At 31.5% G+C, this 16,263-nt stretch overlaps 1 protein-coding gene across 2 annotated transcripts in view; it reads right to left on the bottom strand.

The window, feature by feature from the left end:
• The window catches only part of LOC145246732 (ankyrin and armadillo repeat-containing protein-like), a 272,479-nt gene that overhangs the window by 73,889 nt on the left and 182,327 nt on the right, over positions 1–16,263 (bottom strand). For both annotated transcript variants that reach the window (XM_080108489.1, XM_080108488.1), the window contains exons 3-5: positions 12,120–12,414; positions 9,153–9,584; positions 1,498–1,596 (exon numbers count right to left, since the gene is read on the bottom strand). In XM_080108489.1, the coding sequence (XP_079964615.1) occupies positions 1,498–1,596; positions 9,153–9,584; positions 12,120–12,414 (826 nt within the window). The remainder of the gene's footprint in view (positions 1–1,497; positions 1,597–9,152; positions 9,585–12,119; positions 12,415–16,263) is intronic.

The following is a 16,263-nucleotide window of genomic DNA, read 5'->3' as shown; positions in this document are numbered from 1 at the left end:
TTATATAATTTATACAATTTCAAATATTATATAATTTACACAATTTCAAATAATATATAATTTACACAATTTCAAATAATATATAATTTACACAATTTTAAATAATATATAATTTACACAATTTTAAATAATGTATAATTTACATAATTTGAAATAATATATAATTGACACAATTTCAAATATTATATAATTTACACAATTTCAAATATTATATAATTTACACAATTTCAAATAATATATAATTTACACAATTTTAAATAATATATAATTTACACAATTTTAAATAATGTATAATTTACACAATTTCAATTAATGTATAATTTACATAATTTGAAATAATATATAATTTACACAATTTCAAGTAATATATAATTTATATAATTTAAAATGATATAAAATTTACACAATTTCAAATAATATATAATTTACACAATTTTAAATAATGTATACTTTACACAATTTCAAATAATATATAATTTACACAATTTTAAATAATATATAATTTACACAATTTTAAATAATGCATACTTTACACGATTTCAAATAATATATAATTTACACAATTTTAAATAATATATAATTTACACAATTTTAAATAATATATAATTTACACAATTTTAAATAATATATAATTTACACAATTTTAAATAATATATAATTTACACAATTTCAAATGATATATAATTTACACAATTTCAAATAATATATAATTTACACAATTTCAAATAATATATAATTTACACGATTTTTAATAATATATAATTTACATAATTTCAAATAATATATAATTTACACAATTTTAAATAATATATAATTTACACAATTTCAAATGATATATAATTTACACAATTTCAAATAATATATAATTTACACAATTTCAAATAATATATAATTTACACAATTTTAAATATGTTATTTATACAATCTCAAATATTATATAATTTACACAATTTCAAATATTATATAATTTACACAATTTTAAATAATATATAACTTACACAATTTTAAATAATGCATAATTTACACAATTTTAAATAATATATAACTTACACAATTTTAAATAATGTATAATTTACACAATTTCAAATATCATATAATTTACACAATTTCAAATAATATATAATTTATACAATCTCAAATATTATATAATTTACACAATTTCAAATATTATATAATTTACACAATTTTAAATAATATATAATTTACACAATTTCAAACGATGCATAATTTACATAATTTCAAATAATATATAATTTACATAATTTCAAATAATATATAATTTACATAATTTCAAATGATAACTTACACAATTTCAAATGATGTATAATTTACACAATGTCAAATAATATATAATTTACACAATTACAAATAACGCATAATTTACACAATTCTAGATTATGTATGATTTACATAATTTAAAATAATGTATAATTTACATATGTTTAGATAGTATTCATTAAAGCCATAATTTTTTACAAAGGAAAGGGTCTTAGTTACCGCCATTCAGATGATGATAATGGTTTGACGAAGAGGAACCTTTTGAATCAGGTCGTGTCATCAGGGGAGGTAATTCAGATTCAGTGCGACACTCATCCACTTTATACAAACAAAAAAAAAAATTAAATTAAAACAAAAATTAAAAAAAAAGCACAACAGGTTATCCACACCACCCCCTGCCTCCACACTCTTCTTCATTTAATTCATTTTTTTTTCTTCCATATATCATGTTCTTGTATATATTGAAAAATACATCTTGAAGATATTTGAGGTGAGTTTATGGCTTCTGATGTTATGGGTTATAGTATGCAACATGGATTATATATATATACATATATATATATATATATATATATATATATATATATATATATATATATATATATATATATATATATGTATATGTGTGTGTGTGTGTGTGTGTGTGTGTGTGTGCATATATATATATACTATTAAAAAAAACGACTTGATTTGGGAATCTTAAGTAGGACGATCCCTGGTGTGAATGTGGCATTATAGTGACTGAGAAGTCTAGCTAGCAATAGCTTAGACAAATCAAAGGTACATTGACAAAGATGACCATAGACCTCCCTCTCTTCCCACTTTTTTGATTGGACTTGTGTCTAATTTTTTTTTTTTTTTTTTTTGTTAAACAGTTCGTTCGCGAAATAAGAAAAATGAATCAACTGACTCCATATAAAACAAGACAGATAAAGAATATTTGATGTTTAAACATTTGACAAATAACAAATAGGATCCTGAACAGAAGTGTGCGTTCTATCCCAACCATTATCAATGGACCAGAGGTCATCTCGTCAGCATCAGACAAGGCCAAACTATTTGCAAAGAACTTTGCAGCTAATTCTACACCTATGCGACGAAGGCCATCAACTCCCCATATTTCCTCCTATAACACAGAACACGCTAGGCAACATACAAATATCCGTGCATGAGGTCGCCAAGCTAATCAAGAACCTTGATTCCAGTAAAGCAACTGGCCCTGACGGCATCCCAATTATAGTGTTAAAAAAGCTTCAACCAGAACTTGCTCCCATACTTACGAAACTATTTAAGTGCTGCCTTAAGGAGAAGTGCTTTCCAACTCCCTGGAAGACTTCATCAGTATGCCCTGCATTTAAGAATTCAGGTGAAAAGTCATCTCCCTCTCAGTACAGACCAATAAGTCTCCTGTGTGTTATGAGTAAGTTGCTGGAATCATATTAAATAGAGAAATAGTCAACCACCTCAGCAGAAACAACCTTCTTAGTGACACACAATATGGTTATATCCCACAGGATTAGTGAATCTCTTGACAAAGGCTTCCTTTCTAGGGCAATTGCTCTTGACATATCAAAAGCCTTCGACAAGGTATGGCATAAGGGTCTACTTCACAAGATTTACAGCTGCGGTATAACTGGAAATGTTTTCTCAATCATTAAATCATTTCTCTCCGATAGGCTCATAAGAGTAGTGGTCGATGGACAAAAATCAGAGGCCTGCAGTATTAATGCTGGAGTCCGTCAAGGGTCAATCCTGGGCCCAACTCTCTTCCTGATCTACATCAATGGCCTCCCTAAACACATACTTAAATCATTCGTTGACATCTATGCTGATGACACGACCATCTACGGCAACACATCAAAGGCTGTAAATGACAAAGTTCTCTCTGATTCTCTCTCCTCTGATCTCAAGCGCATGATTCAGTGGGGGAAGACGTGGCTGGTTACCTTTAATGCATCTAAAACCAAACTCCTATCCTTACATCATCAACGCTCTGATCCCCATCTGGCATCAGTTGGGATGGATGGCTCTCGTCTGGGAGAGGCCCCGTGTTTTGACAAGCTTCTGGGTTTGACCTTTACTCCTGATCTGAAATGGAACACATACATCAAGTTTGTTGCCAAGGTCGCTGGAAAGATGGTGGGATCCTTCTACCGCTCCAGAAGATATCTCACTACTGATGCAATTCTCTATCTATATAAAAGCCAAGTACGTCCAAGGATGGAATACTGCTGCCATATCTGGGCAGGAGCTGCTAAAAACAGCCTATCCTGCCTTGACAGAGTACAAAATAGACTTCGTGGCTTAGTGGGGGATGCCCTTTTCTCTACCCTGTAACCTCTCTCCCACAGAAGAGACGTTGCGAGCCTATCCTTGTTTTATCGTTATTTCCATGGCAGGTGCTCGTCTGAACTCCAATCTCTGGTCCCCCCTCGCCAAACTTTTATGAAAAACACCCGTCTAGCCAAATCCACTGTGAAAAATGTCCCCCACTTTATCTGTGCCTAAATCAAAACGTGGATTCCATGAACAAAGCTTCTTTCTTAGAACTGCACGCCTGTGAAACTCTGTTCCATCTGCCTGCTTCCCACCTGACTACAACTTGGATGTGTTCAAGTCCAACGTTAACAAATTTCTTAAGAACCGCCCCCCTTAAGTAAACACTTCATCAAATCTCCACACTAACGTAATGTACTTGCAATAACCCTTATCCCTGAGTGGCTTCCGGGCCTTGATAAGTGCTGACCACTGTGTAAAAAAAAAAAAAAACATTTGACGGTGAAATAAACATACAAAGATATCAATTTGAATGCAAGTGATTTGTGTTAAAGGTTCGGTTTTATGTGTCGGAAGTAATATGTTTGAAAAGAAAAAAAAGGAGGGAATTGAAAGACAAATGTGTATTTATTCCTTTTTAGTGGATATCTTCTCTTTTATAGCAGTCGCTAGCAAAAAACAAGTGGTTGTTGGCTCTTAGCTTTGAAGGTGTATTTTACTTTTTGCTTCATGGCTATGTCTGTCTCGTGCTTCCTTTTTGTGTTTTTCTCTCTTCTTTGTTCACAAAACGCTCGACAATTTATATCTATCTGCTAGTTTGAAAACACGTTGGCTGGCCATGTCTTATTTTCTGCATGCAAGCTTTCCATTGACTAGCTTAATGTTTAATTATTTCCCTTTTTCTGACCGGAAGGATGCGTGGAGCCTATGTGCAGAGACGTTTTTACACACTTTGTATATAACAGGAGACGCGTCAGCATCCGGTTAGGACTTTGTTTTTTTATTCATACATCTTCACAAGCTTATTGTGTTTTGCTAGTTTCATCATTCTTTTTTTTTTGTTTTTTGTTTTTTGTTTTTTGTTTTTTTTTAGGATTATGCAACCTTACCCAGTATCCCCACTTTGTAAATAGAACATATACGAACAAATTTTTTATATTTCATTTCAGCACTAGTATATTTTAGTAAACCGGAAATATTTTCTTGTTTCAATATTTAGAAGAGCTATAGTAGAGAAAAGATGAGACAATTCATTTCAAAATAATTGATTTTAAAATAAATAATGTGTTTAAATTAACAAATAAAATATAACATTCAGTTTAGAATATTATGAAATGGATGGAATTAATAGTTTTATATAACTTCCTATAATTATTTAGATGTTAATTACAAGTCAAGTTAGAATACTTTAACATGTTTTTTTTAATAACTTGCAAAAACCTTCTTTTTTTCAATATTCAATGAAATGAAGTTTATTTCGTAAAAATAAATTTCTTTAATAAAATAAAAATTTTAAGAATTGTAATAGTCATTTTCAAATATTTTGATATGACAAAAAAAATCAATGAATTTTAGATTGTCTCCTCTTATAACTACTATAACTCTTTCGAAAATGAAAACAACAACAACAAAATATTGCTTCCAGTTATCTAAAGTGCCCTTGTACCTGCATTCCTTTTATTGAGAGGCTTCTTGAGATATGAGATATTATTTGTTTAATATTTGTTTTTTTTTTTTTTTTTTATTCCAATGGAATCTGTTATCTACTTTATTGTAATGCCACAATAAGTTAAATATTACTGCATTATTATATAAAACAAGTATTTTCATGATTTAACAAAAGAACGTTTCTGCCATATTTGTTTGGGTTATGTGATATAAACTCAAGGGAAGTAATTCATAGTTTGAAATATTAATAATGCTTATTATGACGTTTATTATTTAGGCAAAACTTGTAAATTTCTTTGAAAACTATTTTCATTAATAATTAGTTTTCTACTTTATCGTTTTTTGTAACTTTGGAATATGTTACTTATTTCGATATGACAATTAATTAGATACCATTGGTTTTAATTAAAATTTTATATTTTGATTTTCGATTTTCACTCTAATAAAATATTATGTATTAAAAGAAGGACTGGTTTTTATACTTCAAGTTTTTAATATTGTAACAGTCGCATATTTTAATATACAGTCTTCTATTGGGGGCAAATGGACAGGTACTACTGAGTAATTGGCCCAACAGCCAGTCGGATGTCTTCATGTAGAAATACATGTGTAACTTGTTTTGTTTTTTTTTCAGCTTCTCAGACAGTTGGATTTCAAAATTGTCTTGGTCAAATATTTTATTGTTAGTCCTTCCAACTCACTCATGGTGTGATTAAACCTACAAAGATTGCATAGCATCTTCCTTTTTGTAAAAAATTTACTTTGTTAGGCTTCAATGTCATCTACTTATTCCATCTATCAATCGGATGGACATTTTGTCTAATTGTTTCTCAACATGGAGTCAGACGGATCTTCTATCACAAGATAATTTTAATTATTATTGAAAATGAACAACCCTTTACACAATTTATTTCCACCATGATAAAATTGTATTTTTTTCTAACATGCCACACATATAAGATCCTGTGGCTACAACTCTGCTACTAGGCAGCTATGGAAGTCACGTGACTACAACCCTTTCGACTTATCGCTCATAAAACCATGCATTTTCTTTTGCTTAGTACACCTATATGCATTGTTTATGCTAGTCACCAGTTGGATTTCGAGATTCATTTCATGTGAACGAGGCGACATGTTTCCACCTCTTTCAACTTATCAGCGCAGGAGGAAATCTACAGATATGCTTGGTGCCCCTTTTTTCTTTTTCTTTTTTTTTTTTGTATAAAAATTAATCATTAGATGTTTTAATTCCTTCATAGCATTGCCAAAATAAAAGATATTTTCTGTTAACCTTCAATATTGTCGACTTATTTTATCTAGTAATCGGATGAACTTCTTCTTCTTCTTCTTCAGGTATCAGGTTTGTTATTGCAAACATCGATAATCATAATTCGCTCTTTCTGATGAAATCTATAGTCATGTTTCCAGTTGCCCTACTGAGTCAGTGAGTGAACTTTGTTCGTTGTCTTCCTCTGCTCTTTTTTCTGGCGATTTTTCCTAATATCAAGCTTTAACAAGTCATCCACCTCCATTAAATGGCCAAAGAAGAAAACTGTCTGGTGTGGACAGTACCGAGTAGTGATCTGCTGTATTCTGCATAACTTCGTTGTTCTTCCTTTCTGTCCATGAGATCCGTAGAATACTCTTTAAAAACCATATCTCTATTGCTTCCAAACGACTTGCAGTCACATTTGTTAGTGTCCAACATTTGCAACCGTAAAAAAGAATTGACCATATGTACGTTTTCAAGGTTTAGATGGACATTCTATCTAATTGTTTCGAAGATGGAGTCAGATGAACTTTCGATCACAACCAAACATTAATTATAATGAAGATGAATATCCCTTTACCCCATTCATTGTTCCTTTATAATATCTTCCAAGTTCCAATGTTTATACATTAATTTGCTTGGTATATATTTTTTAAATTTATATTTTAATTCTCTTAGTCTGCCCGTCTGTCTGTTCATTCCATTTTTTTCTCAGAAACTACTGGACTGATCTGAAATTTTGTATGGATCTTTGTTATGATTAGTTGCAGTGAAGTAATTATTATGGTATCCATTCAGTGGACAGTCAGGGATTAATAGGGATTAGTCACCATAATACAAAATTTACTCTAGAAGCTTACTTGGAAGCTACTGGGATGACATGGCTGAAATTTTGTCTGGGTTTTTGATTTGATTGATTGCAGCGAACTAAGTATTATGATATCCGTTGGATGCACAGTTAAGGATTAATAGGGTTTAATATTTAATGCAAAAAATTAGCACACATTTAACCATAGCCAATGAAGTTTTAACGAGGTTAATGCAACAGCACTAAATACAGAAGTAGGGCAAGATATATATTTTATTTTTTCTACATAAGCATTAATATGTAACTACACATTCATGAGCATGTTTCGATCAGCCAGTTAAAAGTAATTAGAAACCTCTTCACACTATATTGCTTATACTTTGTATCTACTTTATATTGTGGAAACTTTCTCCACTGGAAGGTAGAGGTTAACATGGATTTTGCAACAATGGTTTGTTGCGACCTGTGACTAGGTGAAAATTGTAGAACATTGTCGGTCTGGTAATAAGGGTAACGATTCAATTTCCTTCAACTCCAATCCTAAACTGAAATCGCAACCGAAATTCAGTTCACTCCATCATTTTTATAATCCAGTTAGCCAATCAAATAAGTTAAACGTAACAACTACCAATATAAAAAGAGTCATCACCCATATAAAAGATTTCTGCTGCCACTCTTCCTGAGAGTCGCAGGTAAGTGCTTCAAGTTTTCTCAATAATATAAGCAATATCACCTGAAGAGGTTTCTAGTTACTCGTAACTGACTTACCGAAACATGATCATAAATATGTAGCGACATATTAATGCTTGGATATATATATATATTTACTGTTTTTATCTCCTTTCCATTTTTCTCCACTTTCTCTTCTAGCTTCCCTATTTCTTCCTTTCTTCTTTTATTATTGGCTCTTCTTTAATGATCTTCATTATTTCGTAGTGACTCATAATTATTTTTTTAAATATTACCTCATCTACACAACCCTTCCAATTCCCCCTTATATGTTGTACCTACTTTTAATTACTATTTACTATTTTGTTCTATTCATTCGTTCGTATTCTTTCTAAACATGATTAAGCCATTTTTTTCTATGTTTGAATCTTGTGTAATTCTGACCCTTCTTTTTTTCTTATAAACATATATATGTGTGTGTGTGTGTGTGTGTGTGTGTGTGTGTGTAAGACTTTTGAATGTGATGAATTTTACAATAAAGACGAAACGTTAATGGACTTGTGACTTGGTTTGTTCGTTTTTTTATCTTTCTATCTCATTGGAATACTATTTTTATTATTCTCATCAACATTTTTCTCATTATTCATATATGTGTGTGTGTGTGTGTGTGTGTGTGTGTGTGTGTGTGTGTGTGTGTGTGTGTGTGTGTGTGTGTGTGTGTGTGATTCCTGCCTAGAGGAAGACTAATAACTGCACCAAGTTTCGTTACTCTACACTTATGAGAAGTGAGTCAAAGGCATTACTTATTGAACAACCCCCTGACATATGTGTGTATGTGTGTGCATTGTGAATCTTTCTCTCAGACCCAGGAGAACTCGGGAATCTGCACAGAATTTTGAGCTGAGCCGTTTATTTAATTTACAGAGCTAGTATGCTCTTGTTCTGACTTCTATCCGGTCATGGTTGACGAAACAAGAGAATGTTACTTCCGTGGATTTGTATTTGAATCACAAAGGTAGCATGCTCTTGGTTCTGTTTGAAATACCTTGCAGATTTACGATTTAAACTGAAAGACAGTCGAGTTCAATAAGGTACACCCGAAGAAGGTATGAGATTACATCGACTGAAACGTTGTAGAGATAAGCATTCTGAATAATCAAAAGAATACATTTTTGCACTAACCTAAGTAATGTCTGAGTAATCTGTCTCTGATCGGAATCTTCATACACTTCCGCATGCCAACCAAAAATGGTGTAAGAAAGCTGACTAATTTCAGTAGGACCAAGTTTCGCCGGATCTCGGGTTTCAAAGGAAGGGCTTGCACAACAATATCAGCGTAATGTTGAAGGTAGATGTTGAACTGCTCGGCCATGTCCTTGTTGACTTGATGATCCGCAAGTAGGGTGCGGCTGGATACAATCCAAGATGTATCCAAGACGAAAAGATTGTTGTGCTGCTTAATTGATTCTTGACGAAAGGCCATCTGCAAAAGTATACGGTCACTGAGCAAATGAAATGCACGTCGGTCGACGGGTAGCTGTGGGGACGGAGCTGCACGTTTTGCCTTGTCATAGACTTTTGCGAATGTCGGATCTTTTGTCAGGTCAACCATTCCTAGAAAACATCAGATTTAAAAGTTATTACATTTGGAAAGCAAACGTATTCGTTTTAAATCTGACGAAAAAAAAAAAACTCTGGACAATCTAGTATCAAGAGAATTAATCAGAAATGGATTCAGGAATCAGGAATCAGAAAATCAGAAACTTAACCTAATTTACGATTCCTTTATTTATTTTTTTTGTTTGTTTTTTTTTTTTTTTTTTTTTTTTGTGTTTTTTATACCTCCTAATATATATATATATATATATATATTTCCAGGTTAATATTTTCCAGCATGTTAATGCAGCAGTACTAAATACAGAAGTAGGGCAAGATATACTTTTTATTTGTTTTACATAAGCATTGATATGTCACTGCACATTCATGAGCATGTTTCGCTCAGCCGATTACAAGTAACTAGAGACCTCTTCAGATCATATTTCTTATACTTTGTGTATATAAGAAATATCACCTAAAGATGTCTCTAGTTACTTTCACTGGCTGTCCGAAACATGATCATGAATATGTAGCTACATATTAATGCTTATATATATATATATATATATATATATATATATATATATATATATTCTGTTTATATCTCCTCTCCATCTTCATCTACTTTCTCTTCTACCTTCCCTATTTTTTCCTTTCTTCTTTTATTATAGGCCCTTCTTGAATGATCCTCATTATTTCAGAATGGCCCCATAATTATTTTATGTGCTATTACCTACATATATACTACCCTTTCAATTCACCCTTATATGGTATACCTACTTTTTATTACTTTTTACCATATTATCCTATTCCTTCATTCTCATTTCATGTCTGGATTTAATTAAGCCAGTTTTTTCTATATTTGCATTTTGTATAATTCTTGTCCTTCTCCTCTTCTGATGAAAAGCATTTAGCTTTGACATGTCAGGACTTATAGTGGTTTTATATATATATATATATATATATATATATATATATATATATATATATATATATATAGAGAGAGAGAGAGAGAGAGAGAGAGAGAGAGAGAAAGAGATAGAGGGAGAGAGAGATAAAAAAGGAAAGAACCAAGTCACACGTCCATCAACGTTTCGTCTTTATTGTAAAACTTCTTCTGGATGAATCTTACAATAAAGACGAAACGTTGATGAACGTGTGATCTGGTTTGTTCCTTTTTCATCTTTCTATTTCGTCGCAATACTATTCTTATTATTCTCATCATTTAATATTCTCATCCAAATTTTTCTCATCATTCATATATATATATATATATATATATATATATATATATATATATATAATTTGCATATTTTGAAAACTTTAAGTGTCAGGAAAATAATAAAATCATTTTTATGTCCTTGTGTTGGTGTTGTAAGTCCAATATTTCGCTAAAAATAGCTTCGTCAGGGTCAGTTCGTATTTTTTTGTTGTTTTTTTTCTTCATTTTGTTGTTATAGAGGAAGAAAGTCCTGGAGAAGAAATTTAAAAGTACAATACGAGCTGTACATTTTGGCGTGTGCATTCGCTCCAGTTTCGAGCAGGAATATGAAATAAGAAAATAGTTGCACACACGTCAAAATGTACAGCTCGTATTTTTTTTAAAAATTACGGACTGACTAACTAGCCTGATGAAGCTATTTTTAGCGAAATATTGGACTTACAACACCAGCAAAAGGACATAAAAATGATTTTATCATTTTTCTGACACCTAAAGTTTTCAAAATATTCAAATTTCTATTCAAAACAAATGTCTTTAAATAGTGTACAACTATTTTCTTATTATATATATATATATATATATATATATAAGGTGAACGTGTATGTCTGTTTGTCTGTGTGTCTGTGTACATTTCCCTATACAATAACTCTGTCAATTCTAAGTCTACAGACTCGAAATTTGATATACAGCGTACTGAGACTTGGGTAAATCTTTGTAATTCATTTTCGGCCAGAAATTTGGCTGTTAAGAGGTCAAAGTTCAACGATTTGACCTTTGAGAACTCTACCAAACTCCTCCGCCAATTTTGGATATAAACACTTGAAATTTTAGATACAAGTTTCTTGGACATGGATCGAACTTAATAACTTGATTTCAGCCCAAAACAATAAATGTTAAGGGGTCATAATAGGGATCAAAGTTAAAAAAATTGACCGCTTTTTTTTTTCTTTTTTTTTCTCAGCATACACCTCCAAACACCCGGGCAATGCCGGGCTGAAATGCTAGTATATATATATATATATATATATATATATATATATATATATATATATATATATATATATATATATAAGTCTGAGTGATTTCTATCTAGAGAAAAACTAATAACTGCCAAGTTTCATTGCTTTACTTCTATAAGAAGTTGGTCAAAGGCATTACTTATTGCACACTCCTTTATATGTGTGTATATGTGTGTATATGTGTGCGCCTATGAAAAAATGTGTGTGTGTGTGTGTGTGTGTGTGTGTGTGTGTGTGTGTGTGTGTGTGTGTGTGTGTGTGTGTGTGTGTGTGTGTGTGTGTGCGCGTGTGTGTGTGTGTGGTAATGCATACCAATGCTGTTGAATTCTGTCTCTAAGGCCTTGGAAGATTCGGATTTGGTGCTTTCACGACTGACACGCCATTTTTCAAGAAATTTCGCTCTCTTCTCTTTGGGTAGAGTGACGCCATGCCAAAGTGACTTCATCATGTAATCGACTTCAATCAGCAACTGCCCAATTTTGGTATTCTCGTAAGCAGGGGGCAATTGGCAGGTGGACGTCTGCTCGTAATTCGATTCCATTGAAATTGATGGCGTCTCATTCAACAGATAAATACCAACCATCAATTCACGAACAAGTTGATGCAACTATAACAACAAGATAATTATATACATCACAATCATAAAAGAGATAAATATTGAAAAATGCATCAATGATAATAAAACAGCTAATAATAAAAATAATAATAATAATAATAATAATAATAATAATAAAAATAATAATATTAATAATAATAATAATAATAATAATAATAATAATAATAATAATAAATAGTTATTGTGATGATGCTAACTAATTTGCAAAGGTTATTCAAAGAGGTAGTACGGCACAATCACGTTGACGCACGGGTTCTCGCCAGATCACCGAAGTTAAGCAACATTGAGACTGGCCAGTACCAGATTGGTGACCATTTGGGAAGGGTAGGCGCTGTACGTACCTTCTGGGAAGGTTGGGCGTGGGGCCAGCACCCTCACCCTGTAAAAAGAACTCCTCACTACAAAAACATCTACAAAAAATTGTAGATGGCCTATGCCTCTTCAGGAGCTCAAGAGCTATGGATGGATGGGATGAATTCTAAGAGGTGGTGAGTACTGGAAATCTGGTGAGACTTGTTGTCACTCAGGTTCAACGGAACACCACAGGTTGTTTCCAAAGAGAATTCTTTGATGGCGGCCTGTGTGAAATCTCCTAGCAGCAGCAACAGCTGATGCTACTGCTGCTAAAGATAATAATAATAATAATAATAATAATAATAATGATAATAATAATAAAAATAATAATAATGATAATAAAAATAATAATATTAATAAAATAATAATAATAATAATAATAATAATCATAGTAATAATAATAATAATAATAATAATAATAGAAACAGCAGCAGCAGCAGCACCAAAATCAATCCCGAACAATCCAGAAAAACTTTGAAAAGAGAATTAGGGAAATTGGAATCGGCAGAAAGACTGGGAAGATACAACATATAGCAATAATGAAAACAGCTACAAAAATCCTAGAATAAGGAAAGCAACCCACATAAACTGATAAACACTAACCAGTAACCTGGATGTTACAATAGAAATAAAACTAAAAACTTAAAGAATATGATCACACGAAACGGAAACTGAAAAATGATAAGTTAACTGCATACAAAAAAAAATAATTTTAAAAAACTGGTGATGTCTACATCAGATGTTGCCACAGTAAAGAGTCATGAAGGTTCTGAGAATGTTAATAATGATAATAATAATAATAATAATAATAATAATAATAATAATAATAATAATGATGATAATAATAATAATAATAATAATATTAATAATGATAATAATAATAATAATGATAATAATAATAATATTAATAATGATAATAATAATATTAATAATGATAATAATAATATTAATAATGATAATAATAATAACAATATTAATAATGATAATAATAATAATGATAATAATAATAATATTAATAATGATAATAATAATAATATTAATAATGATAATAATAAAAATAACAATATTAATAATGATAATAATAATATTAATAATGATAATAATAATAACAATATTAATAATGATAATAATAATAATATTAATAATGATAACAATAATAATAATGATAATAATAATAATAATAATAATATTAATGATAATAATAATAATATTAATAATGATAATAATGATATTAATAATGATAATAATAACAATATTAATAATGATAATAATAATAACAACATTGATGATAATAATAATAATAAAAATATTAATAATGATAATAATAATAATATTATTGTTATCCCACTACATTACAAATCAAGAAAATAGAAAAACAAAGCAAATACACAGAGAACTGAAAGAAGGTCAAGATAATGTCAATAATTGCAAGAGCGCTATGAACAGCTCTGAATAACCTAAAAAAAAAGACTGTGAGAAATTGGAATCAAAGGAAAGCGCTGAAACTATACAACGGACAGCAATAATGAAAACAGCTGAAATCTTAAGGAAAACCTTTGAATGCAGAAACGAACACAGATAACTGCATACGCTAACCAGTCAAAAATAAAACAAACAAAAAATAGAAAAAACCCGACACTTGAACCCAAATTAACTGAAACGGCAAAAGTTTTTATTTAACAGCCCTCCCTCCACTAAAAAAAGATTGCAACAGTTTGGCTTATACCACACAAAATAGTCATGAAGTGTCAAGGAAGATGGAAAAACCGAGGAGGGAGAGCACAAACCAGATTTCCATTAGAAAACTATGGAAAATACTGGGATCTTCAGAAAGCTTATAATATAAGCTTATAAAATATCAGGGAAAACCAATGGCTGTTTCCAGCAAAAAAATCAATGGTAAATGGCTATTGTAGTAACGCAAAGTCATTTGTCACTCAGATTCCAAAGGAACACCACTAGTTATTATTAGTGGTAATCACCAGGGCTATGACATGAGCATATTCTTATCATTGTTTTGACTCTCGAGTATATATCCTACACAGTTAATCAACCGAGAACCACATCACTCTATATAAAAGCATATAAGATATCAACGGATACACAGTCGAGAGTCAAAACAATGAAAAGAATATGCTGTTGTCCTATCCCTAGTGATCACTGAGGATGAACTGTGTGAGAATACCTAGTGAGTATATTATTATTATTATTATTATTATTATTATTATGATGATGATGATGATGATGATTTCGTTTATCAACGTCTCCCTGGAAAGGAAAGGAATTCATTTCCAGAGGATTTCCCTCAATCCCGGCTCCAAACCAGGAGCTTCAAAGATCAAGGGTTTTCCTAAGGATGTTGGTGGTACCTACAATAGTAGAAGTCTGAAGGCCACCTAAAACATTGGGGATTCATAGTTTTTTCAGTTGTCCTTCCAGACGACTTGATACTACTCCTAGCGTACCAACTACGATCGGGATTATTTGTGTTTTAACCCCGTGTATACGCCTTATCTCCAAGGCCAATGGAGCATAATTGCTCCACTTCTCCTTCTCTTTTTCTATCACATTCCTGTCCCAGGGTACTGAGAAGTCTACAATCTGACAGTTTTTTGAGACCTTATCAATGATGACAAAATATGGACGATTATGTTCCAATTGCTTGGTCATTATGACACTTTTGTCCCACCACAGCTCTATATTTCCATCCTCACTTGTTCTCACTTCATCAGGCACTTCTTCAAACCACTTTTCAACATACTTCACTCCAACCTTCTTACAGACCTCCCAATATATCTGGAGTCCCATGCGATCGTGTCTTTCGCGGTACTCTCTCTGGGCTAATCCACTACAATAATTGTTAATAATAATAATAATAATAATAATAATAATAATAATAACTAGCGGGATCTGTAGAAATTCCACGGGGGACTTCATGACTTGGTGGGGGATGTCCTTTTCTCTACCTTGCAACCTCTTTCCCACAGAAGAGACGTAGCGAGCCTGTCATTGTTCTATCGTTATTTCTATGGCAAGGGCTCGTCTGAGCTCCATTCTCTGGTCCCCCCTCACCAATCTTTTTCAAAAAACACCCGACTAGCTGAAACCACGTCAATAATTTTCCCTACTCCCTATCTGTGCCTAAATCAAAACGTAGATACCATGAACAAAGCTTCTTTCTTAGAACTGCACGCCTGTGGAACTCTGTTCCACTTGCCTGGATGTCTTCAAGTTCAACACAAACAAATTCCTGATGAACCGCCCCCCCCCCTAAGTAATGACACCTTACCAATTCTCCAATACTATTGCTACACTATCCCTTTGATTACTGTACACACAATAACCCTTATCCCTGAGTGGGCATTGGGCCATGATAAGTGGTGAACTCCATATAAAAAAAAAACAAAAAAACTCATTCATATGTAATATATTGATGTTAGCATTCTGTAGATGCTCAGTGTAAATGGAGACGCTCTGATATTATTG

This window comes from Euprymna scolopes, chromosome 24 (genome assembly GCF_053919585.1).
Source record: "Euprymna scolopes isolate OS-2025 chromosome 24, ASM5391958v1, whole genome shotgun sequence".
Lineage (NCBI taxonomy): Eukaryota > Metazoa > Mollusca > Cephalopoda > Sepiida > Sepiolidae > Euprymna > Euprymna scolopes.
The sequence above is the reverse complement of the archived record's forward strand: the minus strand, read 5'-3'. Positions and strand labels throughout refer to the sequence as shown.